Genomic DNA, 21,632 nt, shown 5'->3' with positions numbered 1-21,632 from the left:
CCCCTGCAGAAGCGACAGGTTTCTTCCGAGAGAGGTTACAGGCTGGGAGGTCGGAGACCGCCTCTACCGCTCTCCAGTCCCGTAACCGCAGGCTGACTCCCCACTGTTCGCGGGTGGTGGTGGTGACCAAGTAATACAATTAATACCGCAGTTATTAATACTTGCAAAGTGCTTCGCAGAGCGTGTACAATGTGCACTGAGGGCGCGGGGCCGGGGGGTGGCATTCATTTTAGAGCACTCTTAACATTTTCTGTCTCTTTTCTGACCCAAGGAAACGTCCTGCCGGGGCGACAGAAGCAGCGAGGAAAAAGCGACGCGCAGAGCGACACTTCCCGCGGGTGCCGCTCCGGAGCTGCCGGCGCAGGCACGGTTAACTCGGGCCTCGCAGCTTCCCGAACCGCGCCCGGCAGGCGGGACCCGAAGCCGGACAGCAGAGCCGCCCCGGCCTACCGCACCACCGGGGCAGCGGGCGGTTGCTAGGCGACCCGAGCAGGGCCAGGGGCCAAGGCGATCCTCCCCCATCCTTGCCCAGGGCGCCGCGGCGCATGCGCGCTTCCCGCCGCGCGTCGCCGTACTCTCTGCCCCGCCACTTCTTGTACTCTCGCTCCACGCTCAGTTCTCTTCCAGACCCGGTCCGGCCCACACCTCGTCTCCGGTCTTGGGAACAGTGCAGACCCACGTCCCGCGCTCCCGTGGTGGCGGTGGTGACGGGCGGGGGGGAGGGAGCGGGGTGCGGAGGAAGAATGAGGCGGGACGAAGGGAGGTGGACGTTGCCGCGGACTCACTTCCGGAGCACGGGCGGAAGTGGTTGCGGGGGATGGTGGGAGGGGGGAAGGAGCGCGAGGGGAGGGCCCGGCCGCCGGGGGTCGAGGGGGTGGGGCCTGGGCCGCCTGTCGGTACCCAGCTTGGGGCCTGGACTCCGACCTGGGAGGGCCATGGCTTCCTGCTGAGACCAGGCGGGCGGGACCCAGGTAACGACCCAGAGCCGCCTGGGCGAGGGTCGTCCGGGCGGTAGGGCGTGCGGGGTGAGGGGTGGGGGTCAGAGTCTAGGGAGGGTCTCCGTGTCACTCCCTTCCCGGGTGAGCGCGGAGAATGGGGTGCGGAGGAGACGGTTGGGAGGAGTTAAACTCTTGAAGGGGGGGGTCATGTGAACGCCACGCCCCTACAGGAAGGACGGATGTGTGCGCGCGTGTGTGTGTGTATGTGTGTTTAGGAATAAATTTAGAAGGGAGGGGGCGACGGGGTTTGTGTGTGTGAGAATAAACTTAGAAGAGAGGGGGCGACCGGGGTGGGCTTCCCAGCTGAGAAACTGGAGCTCGGGGCGGCTGCTGCTGGCCGGACTCGGGCCTCTCTTCTCTCAGAGCGCTCTCCGCGGCCCCGGGAGGGAGTTCGAGATCAGGAATCCCAGCCCTGCCACAGTTTTGGGAGCCGAGGGCGAGGCGAGGCCGAAGGGAAAGGAGCAGAGAATGTATGCGGAAGGGGCCCGTGTTGGGGTCTGGAGTGGATTGAGTTCATTCTAGGAGCGCTGACCGGGCGATTAAAACACTGAACCCCCTAAGCTTGGGAGCTGGAGGAGATTAGTGTGTGGCAGTAACAGGACAAGAGGGAGAAGGAAGAGGGATGTTCTTTTCCATGTGTCTTAGAAGACAGCCTCCATTGATGGTAGAGGAATCCAATCTAGGTAAGGGGCCTTAAGCATCCGTTGGGGTACAGCATAGGATAGAAAGTGTCGTAATGTTTAAATATTCCACAGGTTAACACTGACACCAGCCTTCTGGCCATGCCGGTTCTATGGCCTGTTTCTCCTCATGAACCCCAGCAGAAGACAAACCGGCGGGTCCTCACAGTGGATGACTTCCCTTCCCTGAGCAAGATATGGGATAGAACCCGGGATCTGCCCCACACCAGCCTCTGGGCGGAATAAGCCAGCTGAATGAAGGAATGTAACAGACCCCTGGGAGGGACACTGAACCCTGCCGTGGGGGGGGAGGGGCCTGGACTTACCCCTTCCCCCCCCAGACTCCTCCCCCTCAGAGTCCACTCAGCCATGGACTTTAGACCTGGATAAGGGGAAAGAAGCTGCGCTTTGGTGTATCTGATTTGGGATTCTGAGTTTTGGAAATGGAGTGCCAGAAGGGGGTTTGATGATCTCCAGGGGAGCAGCTGAGAGAAGAGAAGAAAGGTAAGGTTCCTGTCTCACTTCCCACTGGGTGTCTTGCTGCTCTTAGGCAGAAAATGTTGAGTGGGGCCAGTCTGGGGATGCTGCCATTTAGGAAGTGCCGGATGAGAACCCTTAGCGCAATGGATACACAGGAAGCTTTACCTCTGTTTCACTCTCTTAGACTTGTTCCCGGCCTCTCTACCCAGGTAGGAGGAGTACGTTGTAAGATGTTTTGTACGGTGGCATTTGAGAGGTTAGGCCTAGGAGAACATGAAGAGAATTTCAGCTTCTGAGGAGAGGCTGGGTTAGACTATATATAAGGACCAACACCGAGTCAACACATGTTGGGCTAAATAAGACTCTAGGGTGGGTTACTTAGGCCGAGGCAGGCTGCCGTGTTTTGGGGGAACTAACTGAGTGGAACTGCCTTGGGGGAGGTTAGATGATGGTCTGGATAACTTCCTAAATTGTCTCTCTTCAGATTAGGCCATGAAACCTTATGCAGACCACAGAAAAACAGAACACAGGTTTAAGATCAGTTGAATTTTTGTTCTAGCTCTGACTTTCTTAGTGTGTAACCCTAGGAATGTCGGTTAAGATCTGTCATGTTCTGTTCACCTGTAAGACAGGGGTACCTAGCTTTAGAGCTCCTCACAGATTGTCACAGGGAGCAAATGGGGGATAGATCTTGAAAAGTGTCCAGGGCCATGTGTGTGGAAAACAGTACTGTTGACATTGCTTGATAATGCTTGTGTAATTGGTACATACAAAAAAACCTCTGAATGAGAAGTTCTGTTCTTTTATTGAATTACTGTATTGGCAAAAGCCTTGGATGTCCTCAATTAGAAGCCTGCCCTGAATGTGTCTCATCTTGTTGCTGTTAAACAATACCTGGGATCATCAAGTGGTGGAAAAAGTGCACAGGTCCTAGGAGAGCTTAGGTTGGGGATTCTGGTCCTTAGGGCTCTCTACACTTGTGATAAGTATGCCTCTTGGGGTAGCAGATTAAAGAGGGCCAAGTGTGTGGTTAGGAGGTGGAGCTCCATTTCTTGGAGTAAATTCTGGGCCTTTCTTCCTGTGCCATATCCTGGTATTCTCTCCTGCTCTTGAAGATGACAGTGTTTTTGGACTTCCGTCTCTTAGTCCTTTCTGTTTTTGCAGGCTGTTCCCACAGACCTGTTTATAGTTAACCATCTCACCTCCTTCCTACTCCTTCCTTGAACCCCAGTTTACTTATGCCGAAATACCTGCTTTTCTCAGTTACAACAAACAGAAAGGAGATATGTTGGCAATTTTGATAGGTGGTAGGGTATGGTGGCCTGGGGGCATGGGACAGAAGGCTTGGCTTCTAGCATCTCTGCCTCTCAGTAGCTGTGTAACACCTGGAGCTCATATTCATTGGGGTTGGTGTAATAACTAAGATCATTTGCAAGCTGAAAATCACGTTATTTATGACTTAGCTGCTTTTCCCCCCTCCTTCCTTTCTTGCCTGCCTTTCCCCAGTGGTGAGCTGTTTCTTCTCTGGTCTGAGGCTGGCTTGGAGCAGTACCTTTGAGGCCGGGGCTCTACTTTAGAAGGTCTAGATTTCAGGGTGGCAAGTCACCTGCCCCAGCTTGGCCCACCACATTCCTAGTGCCAGTCCTTGCAAGGGCTTTCTGGTCCCAGGATCCTTTTGCAGCCCTCATCTTACCTGGAAGGCCTGTGAGTGTACAGAGTTGTGCTGTATATATATGGCGCTTTTGTTACATGAAATGTCCAGTTGGGTCACTTTTCTGTCATCACGCTGTTGTAAGAAAGAGAGAGCAGGGATTATTTCCCTAATTCAGTAGGTAAGGGGAAGCTACAGAAACTCTGAGCACAAAGGACTTGCCTCAGTGTCGAGAAGCAGATACTGTAATTGCCTGCCCAGTGCTGGGCTGCTTCTACAGCATCTGACCTAATAAGGACCATCTGGATCCTGCTGCAAACCTTCAGGGAGGGAAATTTAGTGCCTTGTCAGCAGCCTCTCTGGTAAGACATTTCCTCCCTAGATTGAACCAGAATTCCTCTTCCCTGTCATTTTTCACTGAAAGTGCTAGTCCTGTGCTCTGCCTGACCCTGTCTCAAGATAGTCTTCTCAAGACTATCTCACAGGGGTACAGGATCTCACGGCCTTCTCACAGGGGTACAGGATCTCAGACCACTTAGCCAGGAGCAATGGTAGACTTAATCAAAAGTTGTGAATGTGTTTTAACTGAATTTATTTATATCATTGTGTCACAAAAAAGGAATTGTATATAGTTAACCAAAAGTCTCATTTCATAAACTTTGCTCACTGGTCCTTTTATTAATCTTTTGTCTTTTCTTTGATCTTGATGATCTGTGTTTCTGGGTCTCCAAGGGGAGTGTCGATGTTGGGAGAATGGGAGAGGGAAAATTAGACACAGCGCTGATTTAAAACTTTGATTTTACTTCTTCTGATAGTTTCTAGCCGAGATCTGCCTTAAGTTCAGATCATGAATTCTTTTTAAGTTGTAAAAAATTTCAGGGTATCTTGGGTATGGTTTATGGGAAGGCAATTGGAACAATTTTCATGTCCTTCTCCGTATGTCTCCAGTCCTCTTTTGGAGGTAGTGGGGGTGGACAGGATACAGTATTTTCACTTCTAAATTCTCTCTTATCTTATGATCAGATCTTCCTATTTTTTCCGTTTTCGCATACTCCAGTTTCGGTTTCATTCCCAGAATTCAGGCACCTAGCTCCTTGTTTCTGCCCTTCTTTCCCTTCCCCCTCAGCCCATAACACCTCCTCATGAAATCTCCATCAAAAGCCCTGGGCCTCGGGGCGCCTGGGTGGCTCAGTGGGTTGAGCCGCTGCCTTCGGCTCAGGTCATGATCTCAGGGTCCTGGGATCGAGTCCCGCATCGGGCTCTCTGCTCCGCGGGGAGCCTGCTTCCCTCTCTCTCTCTCTCTCTGCCTGCCTCTCTGCCTGCTTGTGATCTCTGTCAAATGAGTAGATAAAATCTTTAAAAAAAAAAGCCCTGGGCCTCTTTTCCCAGGTCAATGTGGCACATGTCACCCTGGCTTCTTGCCTCCTAGACCAAGTGTTTTCTTTTGTTTCCGTCCAAGAATTCAGCCCAAACCTGTTCTCTAACCAGGCTCTTTCTGCTTGGGACAGTCCTTTTGTAGCTGGGGAATTTCTACCTTTAGATCTTCCTGTAAGCCTTGGAATTTCAACAAAGTAGTCATTGGGTGTTAGTTCTCATGCACAAGCAGTTCCCCATTCTTGTCCTCACTGAACTGCCTTGGATAGAGGAGGATTATTAGAGTGGGAATGTGACATCTCGTGGGCTGGTCTGCCCCATTTTTCAGCATCCTACTATGTCCTTTTCCTGGAGAGTGATTTTAGCTTCTCATATCTTAGATCTACAAACTAGTATTTCCCAACTCTTTACACTTTTAGAAATCACGGTTTTCCTTCTTACTTTGATGTGGAGTGTGAGTGTGTAGGCTTCCTGCATCCTCCAACTCCCTTCATAAGGAAAGCATAAAGAGAGGGCAGATGTGCAGACACAGTGGCTATTGGCTAGCATATGAGTCCATGAGACCATGGTTCATAAAGTCAGCTCAGCTGGAAACCTTGAAGACACACATAGTACAGTCTCAGTGAGGTGTCAGCTCTTTTCACTCTGCCCCTTCAGAGCTAGGCTCCAGGTGCTTCTTCCATAATTTCCTTGCTGCCCCAGTGTGCACCTGTCATGCTGGATACACAGCCATCTCGGTGTATTTTCACTCAAGGGTGTGTAAGAGGAAGGAATGAGTGCAGGAATGCCTGGGTCTAAAACCTGGCCATGCCCCTCACTAGGTCTTGTGACCTTCAGCCAGTTGGCACTTAACCTGAAATTCACACTGCCTTGGACAGAGTTGGCCCCCCTTCTGTAGAATGCCATGATAATGCACACTCTGCAGAGCTGTTGGGAAAGTTCTACATGTGGAGGCCTCTGTGCAACTGGTTTATTTCCTTAGCCCCTGGTGGGGGTGGGGGCTTTAGGGCATACTCTGCCCTTTTTTTGGGGGGGGGTCTGGAACCCTTCATAATTCCTGGTTTCATGTAGAAACACGTTAGTGAGCGAAAGCAGTCAGTAACCCCACACTGCTAAGTTCCTGCCAGAGGTGTGCGGTGTGGAACACAGGAGGGAAGTGGATTGGGGAAGGGCCTGGAGCCCCATCACTTGGTGGGGCTGGCCCTATACTGGGTGTGCGTGAGTAGCCAGGAGCTCTCAGTGCCCCACCCTCAGTCCCAGGATCAGATACAGACATCGGGGCTTTTCTAGGGCTCCCTCACCCCCTTTCACAGGGCTTCCACAAAATCCTGAGATGAAGTCCTGTATTCCTTAGGTCTCATGGTTCTTATCCCTGGGACAGGTCTGTCCTCTGCTCCTGTACTCAGAGTGAACAGCTCTCATTCCCCACCTCGAAAGAAAAAAAAAAAGTATTAAAAAAAAAAGAAAGAAGAAAACAGTTGCCCCCCCCCCCTTCTGCTTCTGGCAGCAGGTGTTTCCTCTCTGGCTTCTTTTTTGGCACCTTGGTTCTTGTTCTCACATCCCCGCACCCCGGGGTCCCTCTGTTGTCCCGGCTCCTCCCCCCCCCCCCCCGGAAGCTAGACTTTAGCGGGTTGATGAGCGCTGTCTGCACGACCTCGGCCTTGGATTTGGTGGACTTTGGTGGACGCACCGTCCGGCTGCCAGGCCTACCTGAGGCCGGACTGACCCCATCCCCTCTGTGGGCTCCAGGCGCTGGGGCTGGGGGCGACGAGGCTCCCAAAGACTCCTCGGGACGGGTTGAGTGTGCGAGTGGGGTCGGGATCGAGAGCCAGGAAGGGCACTGTGTAGCCGCTTCAGCACCGCGCGTCCCGAAGTTCCGAATCCCGGAAACTTGGGACGCCCGGCCGGCGGGGTTGGCCAAGTCGGGCGGAGGGGAGGGCCCGGGACGCAGGGCCCCCGGCCCCGCCCCTCGGCCCTCCCCGCCCCGCCCCGCCCTCGCTGGGGAAGGGCCACGTTGCTCGGCTGGCGGGCCGGCCCGGCGCGAGTAGGAAGGGCCGGCTGGGAGCAGGGCGCCGGCATCCGCGCGAGCGCGGGCAACGCGCCCCGGGGCGGCCGCTTTCGGGGCCGGGAGGTCGGGAGGACCTGGTGAGTAGGGCCCAGAGCGCCGGCGTCCGTCGGCTGGGTGGCCGGCCCTGGGGAGGGGAAGGGGGTCGGGCTGAAGGAGGCCCCGCGGAGCGGAGAGGGCGCTCCGAGGCTCGGGTCCCGGCGCGGGAGGCGGCGGCTGTCTGAGCACTTCGCGGCCCCGGGCGGCCCCGGCGGGAAGGGCTCGGCCTGGCGCGGGTTTGGCCGCGCGGCGCTCGCGAGCCGGGAAGGGGAACTCCGCGCTCGGTTTTCAGAACCCCGGGCCTCCAGCTGCTGGAGAGCGCGGCCGGGCTCCGCGGGCGGGAGGCGGTTGTGAAACGCGCTGGCGGGGCGACCATGGGTGCGGGGCGGGGGAGGCGGGGAGCGGGGAGGGGAGGTGGCCTTTCCCCAGACCCATCCCAGCGTCCTTCCACGGGCTACTCGGGTTCCTCCTCCTCAGCCGCGAAGAGGAGTGACTCCATGTGAAAAATATGTAGACGGGAAAGAAAACTTTCACCACCTGTTAGCCAGCGTGTGTGGGGTCGGGGTCCCGGACCCGTGCGGGGCCCCATCTCAGAAGCCGGAGCGGGGTGGGGGGGCTGTGTGGCCCGCTGATCCGCTTTCGGACTGACCCGTTGAACCCAGGGTGAGAGGCTCCACCTCGGTCAACCCTTGCCCCTGAGGCCTGTTTCATGACTCTTTGCTTTAGGTCATCGCTGGCTGTCGTTTGTCACAGTTTTCAGACCTCGGAGCCTTTTCTCCTAGACGCTCACATCCCCCCAGTCTGCCTCCCATGGTGAATCACCCCCATCTGACCCCATTGCGGGAGACTGTTGAGCTCTTCTGGATTCCTGCCTGTGTCCTGTTGTCAGAGTCGGACTGCACTGTAGTCATGGTTAACCTCGGTGCCATATGTGACACCTTGAGCTCACTTCCTGTTTGGGACATTGGGGGAAATAGTCGCTGTCCTTTTCATCATCAGAAACCAGGGAACCTGCGGAAGATCCAAATCGATTCTTTTTTTGTTCAAATAAGTGAACCAAGGCACAAGTGGGTCAAGGGACTTGCCCAAGGTTACCTGGTTTCCCAGGCCTTCAGGCTTTTTGCTGCACTAACATCATGCTTCCTCTTAGTCTCTTCTTTTTCAGGATGAATAACCTGCGTGCCTTCCTCCTAGGTCTTACTCTGTAAGCTCTTGAATTATTTAGTGTATTTTCCCTGACTCCTTTTCATTTCTTCCGTCCTTGTGAAAGTATGGAGACTGATACTTGATTCAGGAGTCTAGCAGAGGTCCAATAATGAACGAGAAAGTAATTCAGTTAGGTCTCCATTATCTGAGGTGTATTCTGTGCTTTAGGTTTTTTAGGCAGTGCATTTTAACCTGGTAAGACAAAGGTAGAAGGGAAAGCCTGTCAATATTACTTTAACTCCCATACTTTTTGAAGCTAAGTATGACTTTTCCATTATTGCTCATGAAGGGAAGTCAACTATTTGGTGTTCTCTTACTGTGTAAAAAATAGTTTTGCCGGAGAGGGGGGAGCTGGCTGCAGAATACCATGGAATCAGGGTGGTGGAAAGGGATCACAGCTTCTAGGTAGTCCTTCAGGGGAAGAAACTGAGACCCACAGGAGTTGGTGGGACCTCCTCAGAGCTTCCTGGGTTTTGCTGAGGGTTCACACTAAAAATGCTCACTCTTCATCTTCCACCACAGTGCTGATGTCTTTGTACTTGGTGGTGTGGATCAGCTGTGTCACTTCCCTAAAGGAGTGTAAAGACTAGCAAATCACAACTAGGTTTGAATCTGCGACTTGCAGGCAAATGTCATTAATTGCAGAACATCAGGAGCTTATGTCAGGGTTAAGGACTATCGTTCTATTTTAGTAAAGGAAGGTGTGGCAGATTATATTTTCCCCAAATGGTCACTCCATAAATATCCCATTCCACTTTTTGTTACAATTGCACATTGTTCTCCCCCCACGAGTGGTGGGATCTGTGGTTTTTCTCCCTTTGAGTGTGGGCAGACACTTAAGATTCCTCTGACTTATGAGTAGAATACGGAAGTGATCCCAGGCTGGATTATAAAAAGGATACAGTTTCACCTGGCTTACTCTTTCTCGGGACACTCATCTTCGGAATCCAGCCGTCAAGTTCAAAGGAAACCCAGGCCATGTGAAGAGGCTACGTGCAGGGCGTTGCAGCCAGAACTTCATCTAACCGTGCTAACATCAACCTGCAGACATGTGCCTGAATAAGCCTTTGAGGGAGAGTTCCCCTCCACCCATCCCCAGCGTTCCAGCCTTCAGCTGAGGTCCCAGACATCATGGAGCAGAAGCAGGTCATTCCCCTCTGCCCCACCGTCCAAATTCCTGACCTGTTGAAACTGTGAGAGAGAGTAAATGATTGCTGTTGAACATTAAATGTTTTTATTGTTCAATAATAGCTGTTGATGAGGAAGGGAATAGCAGTAGAGGCAAACCCTCAGATTTTGGACTTGGGGCTCTGAGCCAGAGGACAGGAGGAGCACATGCTGTGCTTAGATTCTGTCCTACTCGTTATTTCAGGTACTGCTCTATCACACATCACCTCAAAACCTAACGGTCTGAAACAGCAGAAGCATTTTATTCCTTTCTTAGCTTGTGGTTCTTCCTCATGGTCATTCCTGCGGTTGCAGTCCAGTGTGGCCAGGGCTGGGATCATCCAAAAGCCCTCCTCCCATGTCTAGTGGTTGGTGCTTGCTGTTGGCTAGAACTTTAGCTTGTGAGCTAAGGGTCGTGAGCTGGAACACCTGTAGGTGTCCTGTTCATGTGGCTTGGGCTTCCAGCCTCTGTGGCTGCAGTCAAAGAGCATGCATCTCAGGAGCAACAGGTGGAAATTGCATTGCATTTTGTGGACAGGTTTTGCAATTCATGCATGGTCACTTCCTCCGTAGCCACAGATCAAAGAGGGAACACAGACCTCACATCCCCCACCTCTAGTGGGAGAAATGGCATTACGTTCTTGTAAGAAGAGCATGTGGGATGGGATGTGTGATGATCTTCTTTGGAAAAGCACTGTCATGCTGCTGGTTTGGTCTTCTTTCTCCCCGATTTAGCTAATAATGCAAGCAGTCTGCCAGCTAGCCACTTGGACTCCGTAATGTGCGTCAAGCACTGTAATAGGGTTAAGGGTCATAGAGCTTTTCCCCTAAGGAATAAGGTGAGAACCACATAAGCACAGCCACAGATTCTGTTACACTGTGGAGGGGAGAAACAGGAGGAGGGGAGAGAGTGGCTTGAGGGTAGTTGCGGGAAGACCTAGCACTGGCAGTGGTGCTGTGGAAGGATTTGCTGACCTGGGCTGTAAAGGATTTGCAGGTGCCCACAGTGTGGGTCCACAGGTGATGTTTTGGGATGAAGGAACAGCCAGAGCAAAGACTGCAGCATGTAAGTAAGTGTACTCATTAGGGGAAACAAGTAGCTTGCTGACACCAGAGAATGGGGTTCAGAGGCTAGTGGTTGGAGGTGAGCTTGAAAAAGGATGTTTGAATTAATTTCTTCTGAAGGCCTTGTGTGTCATGATGAAGTTGAGTTTTATCCTGTAGGCAGTGGTAGCTAGCCCCTGATGGTTTTTTACAGCAGACTGGTGGTGTGACCAGCTGTGCATTTTAAGAAAGAAGGGTGCTCTGTTGTTGATGGGAAGGCTGCTTAGAGGGAAGCAAGATTAGCGATAGGTAGATGAGCTACATACATCAGAAGTTCAGGCTTAAAGCAGTATGGCATAAGCAAAGAGAGTTCAAGGGACTGGCATGAATGAGTAACTGTCTCTTCGATTTTCAGAATTGTGAAATGCTTGGAGCTGGATATGTTTCAGAATTTAAAATTATTTTGGATTTTAAAAAGATAATCTGGTGCATTTATGATGTAGTGTAAAGTGTGGAACCGCACCATAATCCAGCATCTTGACTTCTGTGGCAAATATATAGTCACACTAAATGGATAATAAATACTATAAATAGCCTTATATTAGATCACATCAGATTTCACCAAAGGTTTTACTGCCATATGAGTGAAGGAAACTTCTCTTTGTCAGTGCTTTCTGGGCTTGGGGATTGCAGGTAAGGGATTGTGGGTGAGTGGCATCCATACAGAAGTCACTTTTTAGGTCATTAGCAAATCTCAAGTCAAGGATCCTAGCACAACAGCTTGGATGCACTGGGGGAGCTGGTCCCCATCCTTGAATAGCTTGTAGCCCGGGGGATTTAAAAGATCTTGAGCAAGAAGTTGCACTGATGTCAGTGATGGTGAAGGGGAGGTAGACTTCACATTGTCTGACTTCTTCCCTGGCAGAGACATGAGGGCACACCAAGTGAAGGAGGGAGGGAAGAAGACACCAGGCATACAGGCTCATGCGAAGGCCTTGAGGCAGGCTCAGGTGTTTGTAGCCCAGAAGGATCTAGTAGAGTGGAGCATAGAGAGCCAGCTAGAGAGGGGACAGAGGAAGGACTGGCTAGCATCTATGTCACAGATGGGCACTATTCTAAACACCTGATGTAGATATCTCACCCAGGCTTTTTAGCAGTCCAGTGATGTATTCTATTATGATTTCTGTCTTAGAGGTGAGAAGATTGAGTTTTCAGAGATGTGAAAAAATGTGGGATGGTGCCAAGCATTTGTTTGGCTTGCCCTTATTAATCCTGACGGTAGGAACGAGAGCCGCACGTCCTCAATGAACTGGTTGGCTTGCCGGCCAAAGGCTTGGCTGGCCTTTGGGGCTTCATCATCCCTCAGACACAGCCATTCGCTGGAGAGCACAGGTGCTTGTGTACACACACACCGTTCATTAACTTCCATTTAGAAAGGAGGATCCTGTCCCAGAGAGTGTGTGAGGAAGCAGTGGGAAATGGCACTGGGACTCTGGATGAGTCTGTGTAGAGAAGCAGTGGGGCTTGGGAATAGACATGTTGTGTTCTCTGCAGAAAGAAGAGCAAGTTCAGTGACACAGTTTAGCAAAAAGTGGTCATGGTCTGGAGAATGAGGGCCTGGGCGTTAAGGTAGAGGCCTGGGCTGGACTGGGACAGCTGTTTCCTTTGGGCCATCCGGCCATGCCTGATGGTTACAGACCTGCTTGGAGTCCAGTCCTCTGAGAGACTGACAAGAGTGCTCCAAACTGCATGGCTTAGAAGGATGGGTGTATGGGGGAGTGGGGGGCCTGCTTCAGGGCTTCTGGAAGTAGATGTGGGCCACCTAGTTCTAATGTCTGGAGGAGAGTGAAGGCTTTTACATGTCATCTGCAGGGCAGAGAGGATGTGGTCCCCTGGGTTTTGCCACCAGTCTGAAGTCTCCTGGTCTGAGATGGTTCATCAGTAAGTCAGAGACAGGTATGCTTCTCCAGCCTTGAAGTAGCTTAGGATATGGGGGTCAGTCTCTTTTGTCCTTCTGCCATCCCTTTATCTCAAGACTTTTCCTGCCCAGTCAGTTAGGAGGCAGGAATTTGGGAGATAAGAAATCCTGACGAGGAGATTAGAGGGAATGGTTATCAATGACCATATCCTGAGGCAGAGTGAGAAAGAAACTGCAAATCTATTCTCTCTCTCTCCTAGGAAACTCTGATTTGTGTATGAGCATTGATAAAACGGGAATTTAATGACACAGTAAAGTGGAAATGGACTTGAGTTTTCTGAGGAAGACTGGTGCTGTGGAGTTGTCGGGGTGGATGGTTTCTCAAAGGAAGATAGTTGGTGGTGCTGCTAGCAGAGGCTGGAGGAGTCTCCCCAGGAGGGAGACCGAATCCAGGTTCCTCTAGAGATCCTTCTGGATCAACACTTTGATCTTTTGACCCTGGATCTGCCTGCCCAAGAGTCCGGAAGTGCAGATATGAGATCTGGAACCCGAGATTTTGGTGGCGGTGAGGCAGAGGGTAACTGGCAGAGCAGTGGGCACAAGAGGGCACATACCTGAAGCTTTAGGGTGTGAAAAGTGGGACCAGAAGTAGAAGGGTCAGGGAGAGAGTTGCATTGTCAATAATGTCAGCTGTCTGGAAACTGGATGGTATGGTAGATCTTTCAAGTAGTGGGTTCTAGTTGGGTAAGAGGGCTGGTAGGATCATGCCTTTTTCTTGTAAGATGTGTGTCCCAGTCCCTTCCCAGAGCTTGGCGGACAGCAGGTATGTGCCATGGGTGTTTAAGGAGTTCAGGACAAATGGATTGCTTCAGTTACCCCTACTGATGTGCCTAACTGGGGCTATATTGGACAAAGTTAGTCAAAACTGTGGACGACATTCCCATGTTGATTTTAAGAAACTTTACTTGGAAATTTCAATTTGCAAAAAAGATCAAGAATTAGAATGGTGTAAGGAAACTCATTCCATTACTCAGATTCACCTATTAGCATTTTGCCACATTTGCTCTCTCTCTGTATACATGATACTTTTTTTTCTGAGCCTTTTGAGAAGTTGCATCTTTCGTGGCTCTTTACTCCTAATTACTTCAGTCTGAATTAGCTAAGAATTGGGATTTTATTTTCCATAAGCACAGTATGGTTATTTGTCAGTCCGCATTGGTACTTAATTGACTATCTACATTTCAGTTTTGTAATTTGACCAAATAATGTCATTTTTTAAATAAAAAGTTTTATTGAAGTACAATTGACATAAAGGGCACATATTTAAAATGTACAGTATTATAAGTCTGTAAGTATATATACACCCATGAAGCTGTTACCCCAGTCAAGATAATAGCAAACTTTCCAACTGTCCCTTTGTAATACCTCCCCTCACTGTCCTTACCCCCTCCATGCCTAGGCAACCACTCTGCATTCTGTCACTCTAGGTTACATTGTATTTTCTGGAGATTTATGTATGTGGAATCAGTGTATGTGCTCTTCTTTCCATCTTTCACATATCACTAGATTATTTTGAGATTCACCCATGTGTTATATCAGTAGTTTATGCCGTTGAGTATTACTCCGCTTTATAGGTAAGCCCAATTTGTTTATCCATATTCCTCTGTGGATGGGCATTGGGTTTTTCCCAGTTTGTGGTGATTTTTGAATAAAGCTGTGATAAACATTCCAGATAGTTTTGCATGGACGTATGTTTTTATTCCTCTTCAGTATATGTCTAAGAGTGGACTTGGTAACTCTCTGTTTAGCATTTGACAAACTACCAAACTGCTGTAAAAGGACATTAGTTTCATACCTTACACCATATACAAAAATTAACTCAAAATGAACTATAAACCTAAATGTAAAACCTGAAAGGGGAAAGATATGTGTGATTTTGGCAAAGATTCCTTAGATACAGTGTGAAAAGCATGATCCATAAAAGATGAAACCCTTGATAATTGAATATCATTAAAATTAAGAACTTCTGCTTTTCATTTGACACTCTTAAGAGGACAACTGTTTGAACTTTTGCATCTGATGAGTGAGAAAATTTTATCTTAGTATAGTTCAGTTTGCATTTTTCTTATTTTAAGTGAAATTGATTATCTTTTAATATGTCTAAGGACCATTTCAGTGTCTTTTTGTGTTTTGGCTTTTTATCCCCTCAGTTTAAAAGTTCATTGTATTGGCTTTTTATTTGTATGTATATTACAAATATTCTCTCCAGTTTGTCTTTTAACTTGGCTAATGGTGTTTATATCATGCAAAAGTGTTTTTACTTATTACTCCCTCTCGATTTTGAATCAAACTTAGAAAGCCTTTCTCTGTATGCAGGTTATAGAGGAATTGACCCATATTTTCTTCTAGCAGTTACATAGTTATATTTATTCTATTTAGTTCTCTAATCCACTTGGAAGTTATTCTTCTGTACAGCTCTAATTTTGTCTTTCCAAATAGCTATATAGTTGTTATAACAACTAGTAAAACCATTTTTTTGTCCTAGTAATTTTAAATATCACCTGTATCATATTATCAGATTTCTACGTGAATTTGTGTAGTTGAAATTATATTCCTTTGGATGATCTGTTTATTTGTGTACTAATATCACATAGTTTTATTTATAGAAGATTTGTAATATGAAGTACTTTAGTGGATGGTAGGGCTAGTCCCTCTTTCACATCTTAATTATTTTCCTAGATGATCTTGTATGTTTATTTTTTTCATTTTTTAAAAAGTTTAATTTCAGGTAGCCAACATATGGCTACATCATTGATTCTTGATATAATGTTCAGGATTCATTAATTGCATATAACACCCAGTGCCCATTAGTGTCACTTTGGCTCCCAAAAACCGTATTTTTATTGAGATTTCTGAGGATGCAGAAATGTCCTAAGAACAAGGATATGTAAGTCCTCTTTTGTGTCTTTCAAGAACCATAGTCTTTTTCATAGAGGTTTTGAATATTTCTTAAGTTTGTTCTTACATAGCTTATCATTTTTATGGCTGCTGTAAATAGGGTCTTCTCAGCCATTGTGACTTGTAATGAGTTTATTATTTGTGGATATGAAGGCTATTGATTTGTGCAGGTTACTTTTTATATCCTGCTACTTTTCTCAATTCCTCAGTTGTCTGGATTTGTTTTATCATTAATTCTCTTAGAGTTTCCCACGCATATTCTTATAGTATCAACAAATAAAGATAGTCTTGCTTCCTTTGCAACTTCTGCCTTTGTCTTCTGTAGTCCATTCACATTGGCTGATCCCTGCAACTGAAGGTTAAATAGTCATATGGATGGTGGGCAGCTTGGCTTTGCCCCTGACCCTTGTGAGAATGCCCCCAGTGCTTCCTTACTGGGTAAGGTCTGGCTTTATCTTAAAGGTGCAATATTAGAGTTTTTATTTTTATTTTTTAAAAGTTTTATTTATTTATTTATTTGAGAGAGAGGAAAAAAACATGGTCTTGTGAGCTGGCAGAGGGAGAGAAACTGCAGCAGACTCCCGGCTGAGCCCAGAGCCCCTGTGTGCTCTGTCTCAGGACCCTGAGATCTTGACCAGAGCTGAGAGCAAGGGTCATCACTCAACTGACTAAGCCACCCAGGTGCCGCTGACATTAGAGTTTTAAAGGCAGTAATCTGGGGGCGCCTGGGTGGCTCAGTGGGTTAAAGCCTCTGCCTTTGGCTCAGGTCATGATCCCAGGGTTCTGGGATCGAGCCTTGCATCAGGCTCTCTGCTTAGCAGAGAGCCTGCTTCCCTTCCTCTCTCTCTCTGCCAGCCTCTCCGCCTACTTGTGATCTCTGTCAAATGAATAAATAAAACCTTAAAAAAAAAAAAAAAGCAGGGACGCCTGGGTGGCTCAGTTGGTTAAGCAGCTGCCTTCGGCTCAGGTCATGATCCCAGTGTCCTGGGATCGAGTCCCACATCGGGCTCCTTGCTCCATAGGGAGCCTGCTTCTCCCTCTGACTCTGCCTTCCACTCTGTCTGCCTGTGCTTGCTCTCGCTCGCTCTCTCTCTGACAAATAAATAAATAAAATCTTTAAAAAAAAAAAAAAGCAGTAATCTTTGAGCAGTGGGGGACAGGTGGTCTCACGTCCAGCCCTGCCCCTGAACTCTGAATGGAAGATAAGACAGAAGGGTGTCAGGTATGGCAGGGAAAGGAGGATTCTCTTGCTTCCTCCTCTGCAACATCACTCTCTACTTCCCCTTCACACCACATTGCTTTCTGAGGACTCATGGACTCACTGCGGAGTGGTGGGAGTATGGTGTCCTGTCCCATAGGCAGTGCTTTTCTGAGAGAGCTCTGGGTCAGCCTCCCGGCCTCCCTCCACCCAGCGCGCCCCGTGCCTCTGTGATGAAGGCTGGTTTTCTGTGTCCTCTCCGCAGGTGCATGGCTGCTTCCTAGCCCCGCAGTAGGCGAGCCCCGGGCAGCCCCGGGCCCCACCCCGGCCGGCCTCCCCTGCGGGGGCCAGGATGCTGAAGAAGCAGTCCGCAGGGCTGGTGCTGTGGGGTGCCGTCCTCTTCGTGGCCTGGAATGCCCTGCTGCTGCTCTTCTTCTGGACGCGCCCGGGGCCTGGCAGGCTGCCCTCGGACAGCGCTCTCGAGGAGGACCCAGCTGGCCTCACACGTGAGGTGATCCGCCTGGCCGAGGACGCTGAGGCCGAGCTGGAGCGGCAGCGGGGGCTGCTGCAGCAGATCCATGAGCACCATGCTCGCTGGAGCCGGCGGTGGCGGGCGCCCTCGGTCGCCCCGCCCGGGCCGCCGCGCCCGCCCGCGTCCCCCGCACCGGCCGTGATCCCCATCCTGGTCATCGCGTGTGACCGCAGCACGGTGCGGCGCTGCCTGGACAAGCTGCTGCACTACCGGCCGTCCGCGGAGCTCTTTCCCATCATCGTCAGCCAGGACTGCGGGCACGAGGAGACGGCGCGGGTCATCGCCTCGTACGGCAGCGCCGTCACGCACATCCGGCAGCCGGACCTGAGCAGCATCGCGGTGCCCCCCGACCACCGCAAGTTCCAGGGCTACTACAAGATCGCGCGCCACTATCGCTGGGCACTGGGCCAGGTGTTCCGCAGCTTCCAGTTCGCGGCCGCCGTGGTGGTGGAGGATGACCTGGAGGTGGCCCCGGACTTCTTCGAGTACTTCCAGGCCACCTACCCGCTGCTGCGCGCCGACCCGTCCCTCTGGTGCGTGTCGGCCTGGAACGACAACGGTAAGGAGCAGATGGTGGACGCCGGCAAGCCCGAGCTGCTCTACCGCACCGACTTCTTCCCGGGCCTCGGCTGGCTGCTGCTGGCCGAGCTCTGGGCCGAGCTGGAGCCCAAGTGGCCACGGGCCTTCTGGGATGATTGGATGCGCCGGCCAGAGCAGCGGCAGGGCCGGGCCTGCGTGCGCCCCGAGATCTCCAGAACGATGACGTTTGGCCGCAAGGGCGTCAGCCACGGGCAGTTCTTCGACCAGCACCTCAAGTTCATCAAGCTGAACCAGCACTTCGTGCCCTTCACCCAGCTGGACCTATCCTACCTGCGACAGGAGACCTACGACAGAGTTTTCCTGGCCCGCGTCTACGCGGCGCCCCTGCTGCAGGTGGAGAAGGTGAGGACCAGTGAACGCAGCGAGCTGGGGGAGGTGCGTGTGCAGTACACCGGCAGGGACAGCTTCAAGGCCTTTGCGAAAGCCTTGGGTGTCATGGACGACCTCAAGTCTGGCGTCCCCAGGGCCGGCTACCGGGGCATCGTCAGCTTCCTGTTCCGGGGCCGCCGTGTTCACCTGGCCCCCCCGCAGACCTGGGAGGGCTACGATCCGAGCTGGAATTAGCTGCTGCACCTGTCCGCCCTTCTCCTGCTGGGCTCCTTCCTCGCTGCTTGGTGGGCTGAGACAGACCGAGCCCCTGGGCTGCATCGTCTTCTCTGTGTCTCTTTTGGGTACATTCCTTTTCTTTCTTTTTCTTTTTCTTTTTTTGAATGGCATTCGAGAGCACAGAGGATGAGATGAGGGTTATTCTCCTGTTCTCAAGGGGGTCAAATCAGGGGAACCTTGGTGGGGGTATGTTGGGTGGTATTAGCAGGAAGCCGCTGTGTGGCAGGGAGAGACTTGGGCATGTTGGGGCCACAGACTCCCACGTTCCAATTTTTCTCAGAGCATCTGCTGAGGTGGGCAGCTTTAGCTGTCTTGACCAGCTCTCTTTCTCTTGTCCTGCCTCTTCTAGCCAGGGTATGGGCTCACCTCCTGTATCTGCTCCCCATTCCCACCTTCCCCCAGTTGAAGGGGTTGTTGGGTTCTTTGCAAAGGGGACTTACCTGTGGCCAGAGTGAGACTAACCAAAGGGGTGTCATCATCAGAGTCTGGGTGGAGCTCTTGGGCTTTCAGGGTTTACTGCTGCCCACCCCTGTTTCTCTTCTGCCCCTCTCCTAATCCTGACCTCCTCTCTGCTCTTCTTTCCTTGCAGCTTAGCAGTGTGTGATTCTAAGATGAGAAGTGGAAGGGGAAAGCCAGACTTCTCCTCAGCTTATCCACAGAAGTTGGGGTGGGAGGAGCAGAGAATGTGGTAGGGAGAAAGCCTTGGTGTGCTGGGACATGCCTCCCTCATCCTGCCTCAAAGAAACAGACTCTGTTCCTGGATTCCTGGCCTTTCTAAAAATTGACCCCTTTCCTCTTTTAGTAGGAGGTTTCATGCTGGCTTTCTGGAAGACAGATTAGCTCCTTGTGTCCTTTTTCCCATGGGGTTTGGGACACAGGCCCCTCTCTGAAGGTTGAGGCCTCAGGTGGCCCTCTCAGGGTGAGGTGGAAAGATAGCTCTTGCCTCCCTCCCCTGTCCACCAGGCATTCCCCTGTCTGCTCCGATTGCGGTGAGAATGGCAGGTTGGAGAGTGATGTATGTGTGTTTGCTTCTGGCCTGACCTCAGTTCATGGAAGAAAGTTGAAGCTACAGAATTATTTTCAAAAATAAAGGCTGAATTGTCTGAAAAACTGTGTGCGTGTGTTTGTGTCCTTGAACAGGAAGGAGCTGAAGGGTAGAGGAAGAAGGAAAAAGAAGGGAGGACAACAGCTGAGGGAAGGGCCTGGATGGCAAGAGGAAGTGGATCAGCTAAAACAAGGAAAGCAGATGACCAGAAGATGGGAGCTGGGAGGGGCTGGGTGTGAAAGAAAGGCCATACATGGGGGTAGGGGTGGGAGAGGAGGTGCAGGGGTGGAGCGGGTTAGTCCAAGGTTATAGTACTGTGTTGCTCATCTCTGAAGTTGTGCTGTGAGCCGTTGGTGGACTTGAGCTTGCTGTAAGGCTGAAGACCTGGTCTGAGAGGACCCAGGCAGTCCCTCACAAAGTGGGGGCTATGTGCTGGGTGCCCCATTTCCTGGGCCTGCCCCCAAGCTCCAAGATGCAGTCCTGATACCAGGGCAAGCTCTGTCAGGGAGAGGCACTCAGAGTCCTAACAGTGATCCCAGTGAGAATGCTTTTGTCCTGCCACCTACAACACACACACACAGCTGGCAAGCATGTCCTGAGACTTTGAATCATGGGAAGCACATGCCACGAGTTTCTGTTCTCTTCCTTCTTTTTTTGATGATTCACTAGTGCGTTTGACAACCCTGGGGAGGTGACTTTGTTCACTTATACCATTCTGGAGCTTCACACATACTAGCTGTAGGGGGAGTGGGTTCACCTGGTGCCAAAGGGAGTAGCTCCGGCCTCCCTTCTGGGCTTAGGAATGCTGAGTGTGCTACGGGAACCGGAGTCAGACATTCATTTTAATCTTTCAGATTTCTGTAGAGCTAGTTTTGTCTTCCCGTGTGCTCCCAGATGGATTATTTAATCCTGTGGGGTAAATAAATTGGGGTAGGGAGGTGGTCATTATCCATGATTTGCAGACGGGGAAGGGTGCAGTGATGCCCTGGCCGGGAGTACTTGGGCTGCCAAACTCCATGCTCTTAGCACTCAAAGTATTAAAACAGTTGCTCACGAAGCACATTGTTCTGAGTGCTCCGTGGTTAACATGAACTCATGTAATCCTCCAGGTAATTGTGGGGGTAAAACTCCTGTTTTACAGGTGAGGAAATGGGCACACCGAGGTTCCTTTGACCCACCACCTGGTTGGGATGGAGTGGTGGATTTGAACGGGGCCCATGCTGTTAACGACCACTTAGTACTGGACTGTTCCCTTCTGTCCTTTACTGCCTTCCTCCAGGGATGCCTCCCCGGTCTCCTTTGTACTCTGTCTCCCCTCTGTCAAGCCCCAGAGTGGTGAATGGGGCCAGACTTCCTGGCCAAGCAGCACACAGTCAGCCTGACATGGTGGGCTGGTGGGGGATAGCCCTCTGGGAGGGATCTCCGAGGAGAGGACACTCTTGGAAGATACCAGCTGATTTCTCAGGTTTCTCCTGAAGCAAGGAGAACTTCCAAAGGTCTCCGGGTCCTGTTTCTCTCCCTTTTGATGTAGGTCCTCAGGCCGCATTTGCCCTGTCACGTCATCTTCAGGTGTGGTTTATGGGTGCATGGCTGCTGTCCCTGCAGGACTGTGATCCTCCTGTATGCACAAATGTACACGTACATGTACAAAACCAAACGCAAAAGTACATGATAAAAATGTCAGGATGAACCTTGAGGTCAGAGATTCAAAGGTAATTCTGAAGAGTTCACCCAGCTCCCTGCAGCTCCCCTGCTGGGTGGGTCTGCCCCAAAACACCTGGTGACTGACTGGCATGGCTGGTGCTGATGGCAAGTTCCCAGGGGTAGAGGGTCTCAGCTGCCTACAGAAGGCCTTGCAGGGATGTAGCGTGCCTGTGGGTCCAGTAGCTGCTCAGGCCAGACCTCTGCCTGTGTCCCCTAGGCCTTCCTCGACTTCCAGCCATCCTCTTCCCGCTCCGGGTTCCTGAGAACCACTGTTTCTGCCTTCCCTCCCCCAGTCTCTTGGCCTTTGCTGTTGTTGAATAACAAATATTAAATTTTAAAGATCTAATTGGCCTTGCTGAACGATTCA

General features: G+C 50.8%; 1 protein-coding gene and 1 long non-coding RNA gene across 8 annotated transcripts; one reads left to right on the top strand and one right to left on the bottom strand.

Annotated features, from left to right (window-relative positions):
* Nucleotides 1-33: 33 nt before the first annotated feature.
* MGAT1 (alpha-1,3-mannosyl-glycoprotein 2-beta-N-acetylglucosaminyltransferase) lies at nt 34-19,626 on the top strand. Of its 7 annotated transcripts, XM_082723483.1 has the most exons (4): nt 34-130; nt 272-364; nt 1,754-2,182; nt 17,044-19,626. In XM_082723483.1, the coding sequence occupies exon 4, from the start codon at nt 17,131-17,133 to the stop codon at nt 18,472-18,474; it is 1,344 nt and encodes a 447-aa protein (XP_082579609.1). In that variant the 5' UTR covers nt 34-130; nt 272-364; nt 1,754-2,182; nt 17,044-17,130; the 3' UTR covers nt 18,475-19,626. The 7 variants fall into 7 exon arrangements, with proteins under 7 accessions (XP_082579609.1, XP_082579607.1, XP_082579608.1 ...); XM_082723481.1 differs by lacking the exons at nt 34-130; nt 272-364 and adding an exon at nt 548-632; XM_082723482.1 differs by lacking the exons at nt 34-130; nt 272-364 and adding an exon at nt 560-701.
* LOC309861062 lies at nt 2,950-7,146 on the bottom strand. The gene is made up of 2 exons (XR_014309753.1): nt 5,187-7,146; nt 2,950-4,978 (listed from the first exon to the last, which is right to left on the bottom strand). It is a non-coding gene; the product is annotated as an uncharacterized lncRNA (long non-coding RNA).
* Nucleotides 19,627-21,632: the final 2,006 nt, after the last annotated feature.

This window comes from Mustela nivalis, assembly GCF_964662115.1.
Source record: "Mustela nivalis genome assembly, chromosome: 3".
Taxonomy (NCBI): Eukaryota; Metazoa; Chordata; class Mammalia; order Carnivora; family Mustelidae; genus Mustela; species Mustela nivalis.
The sequence above is the reverse complement of the archived record's forward strand: the minus strand, read 5'-3'. Positions and strand labels throughout refer to the sequence as shown.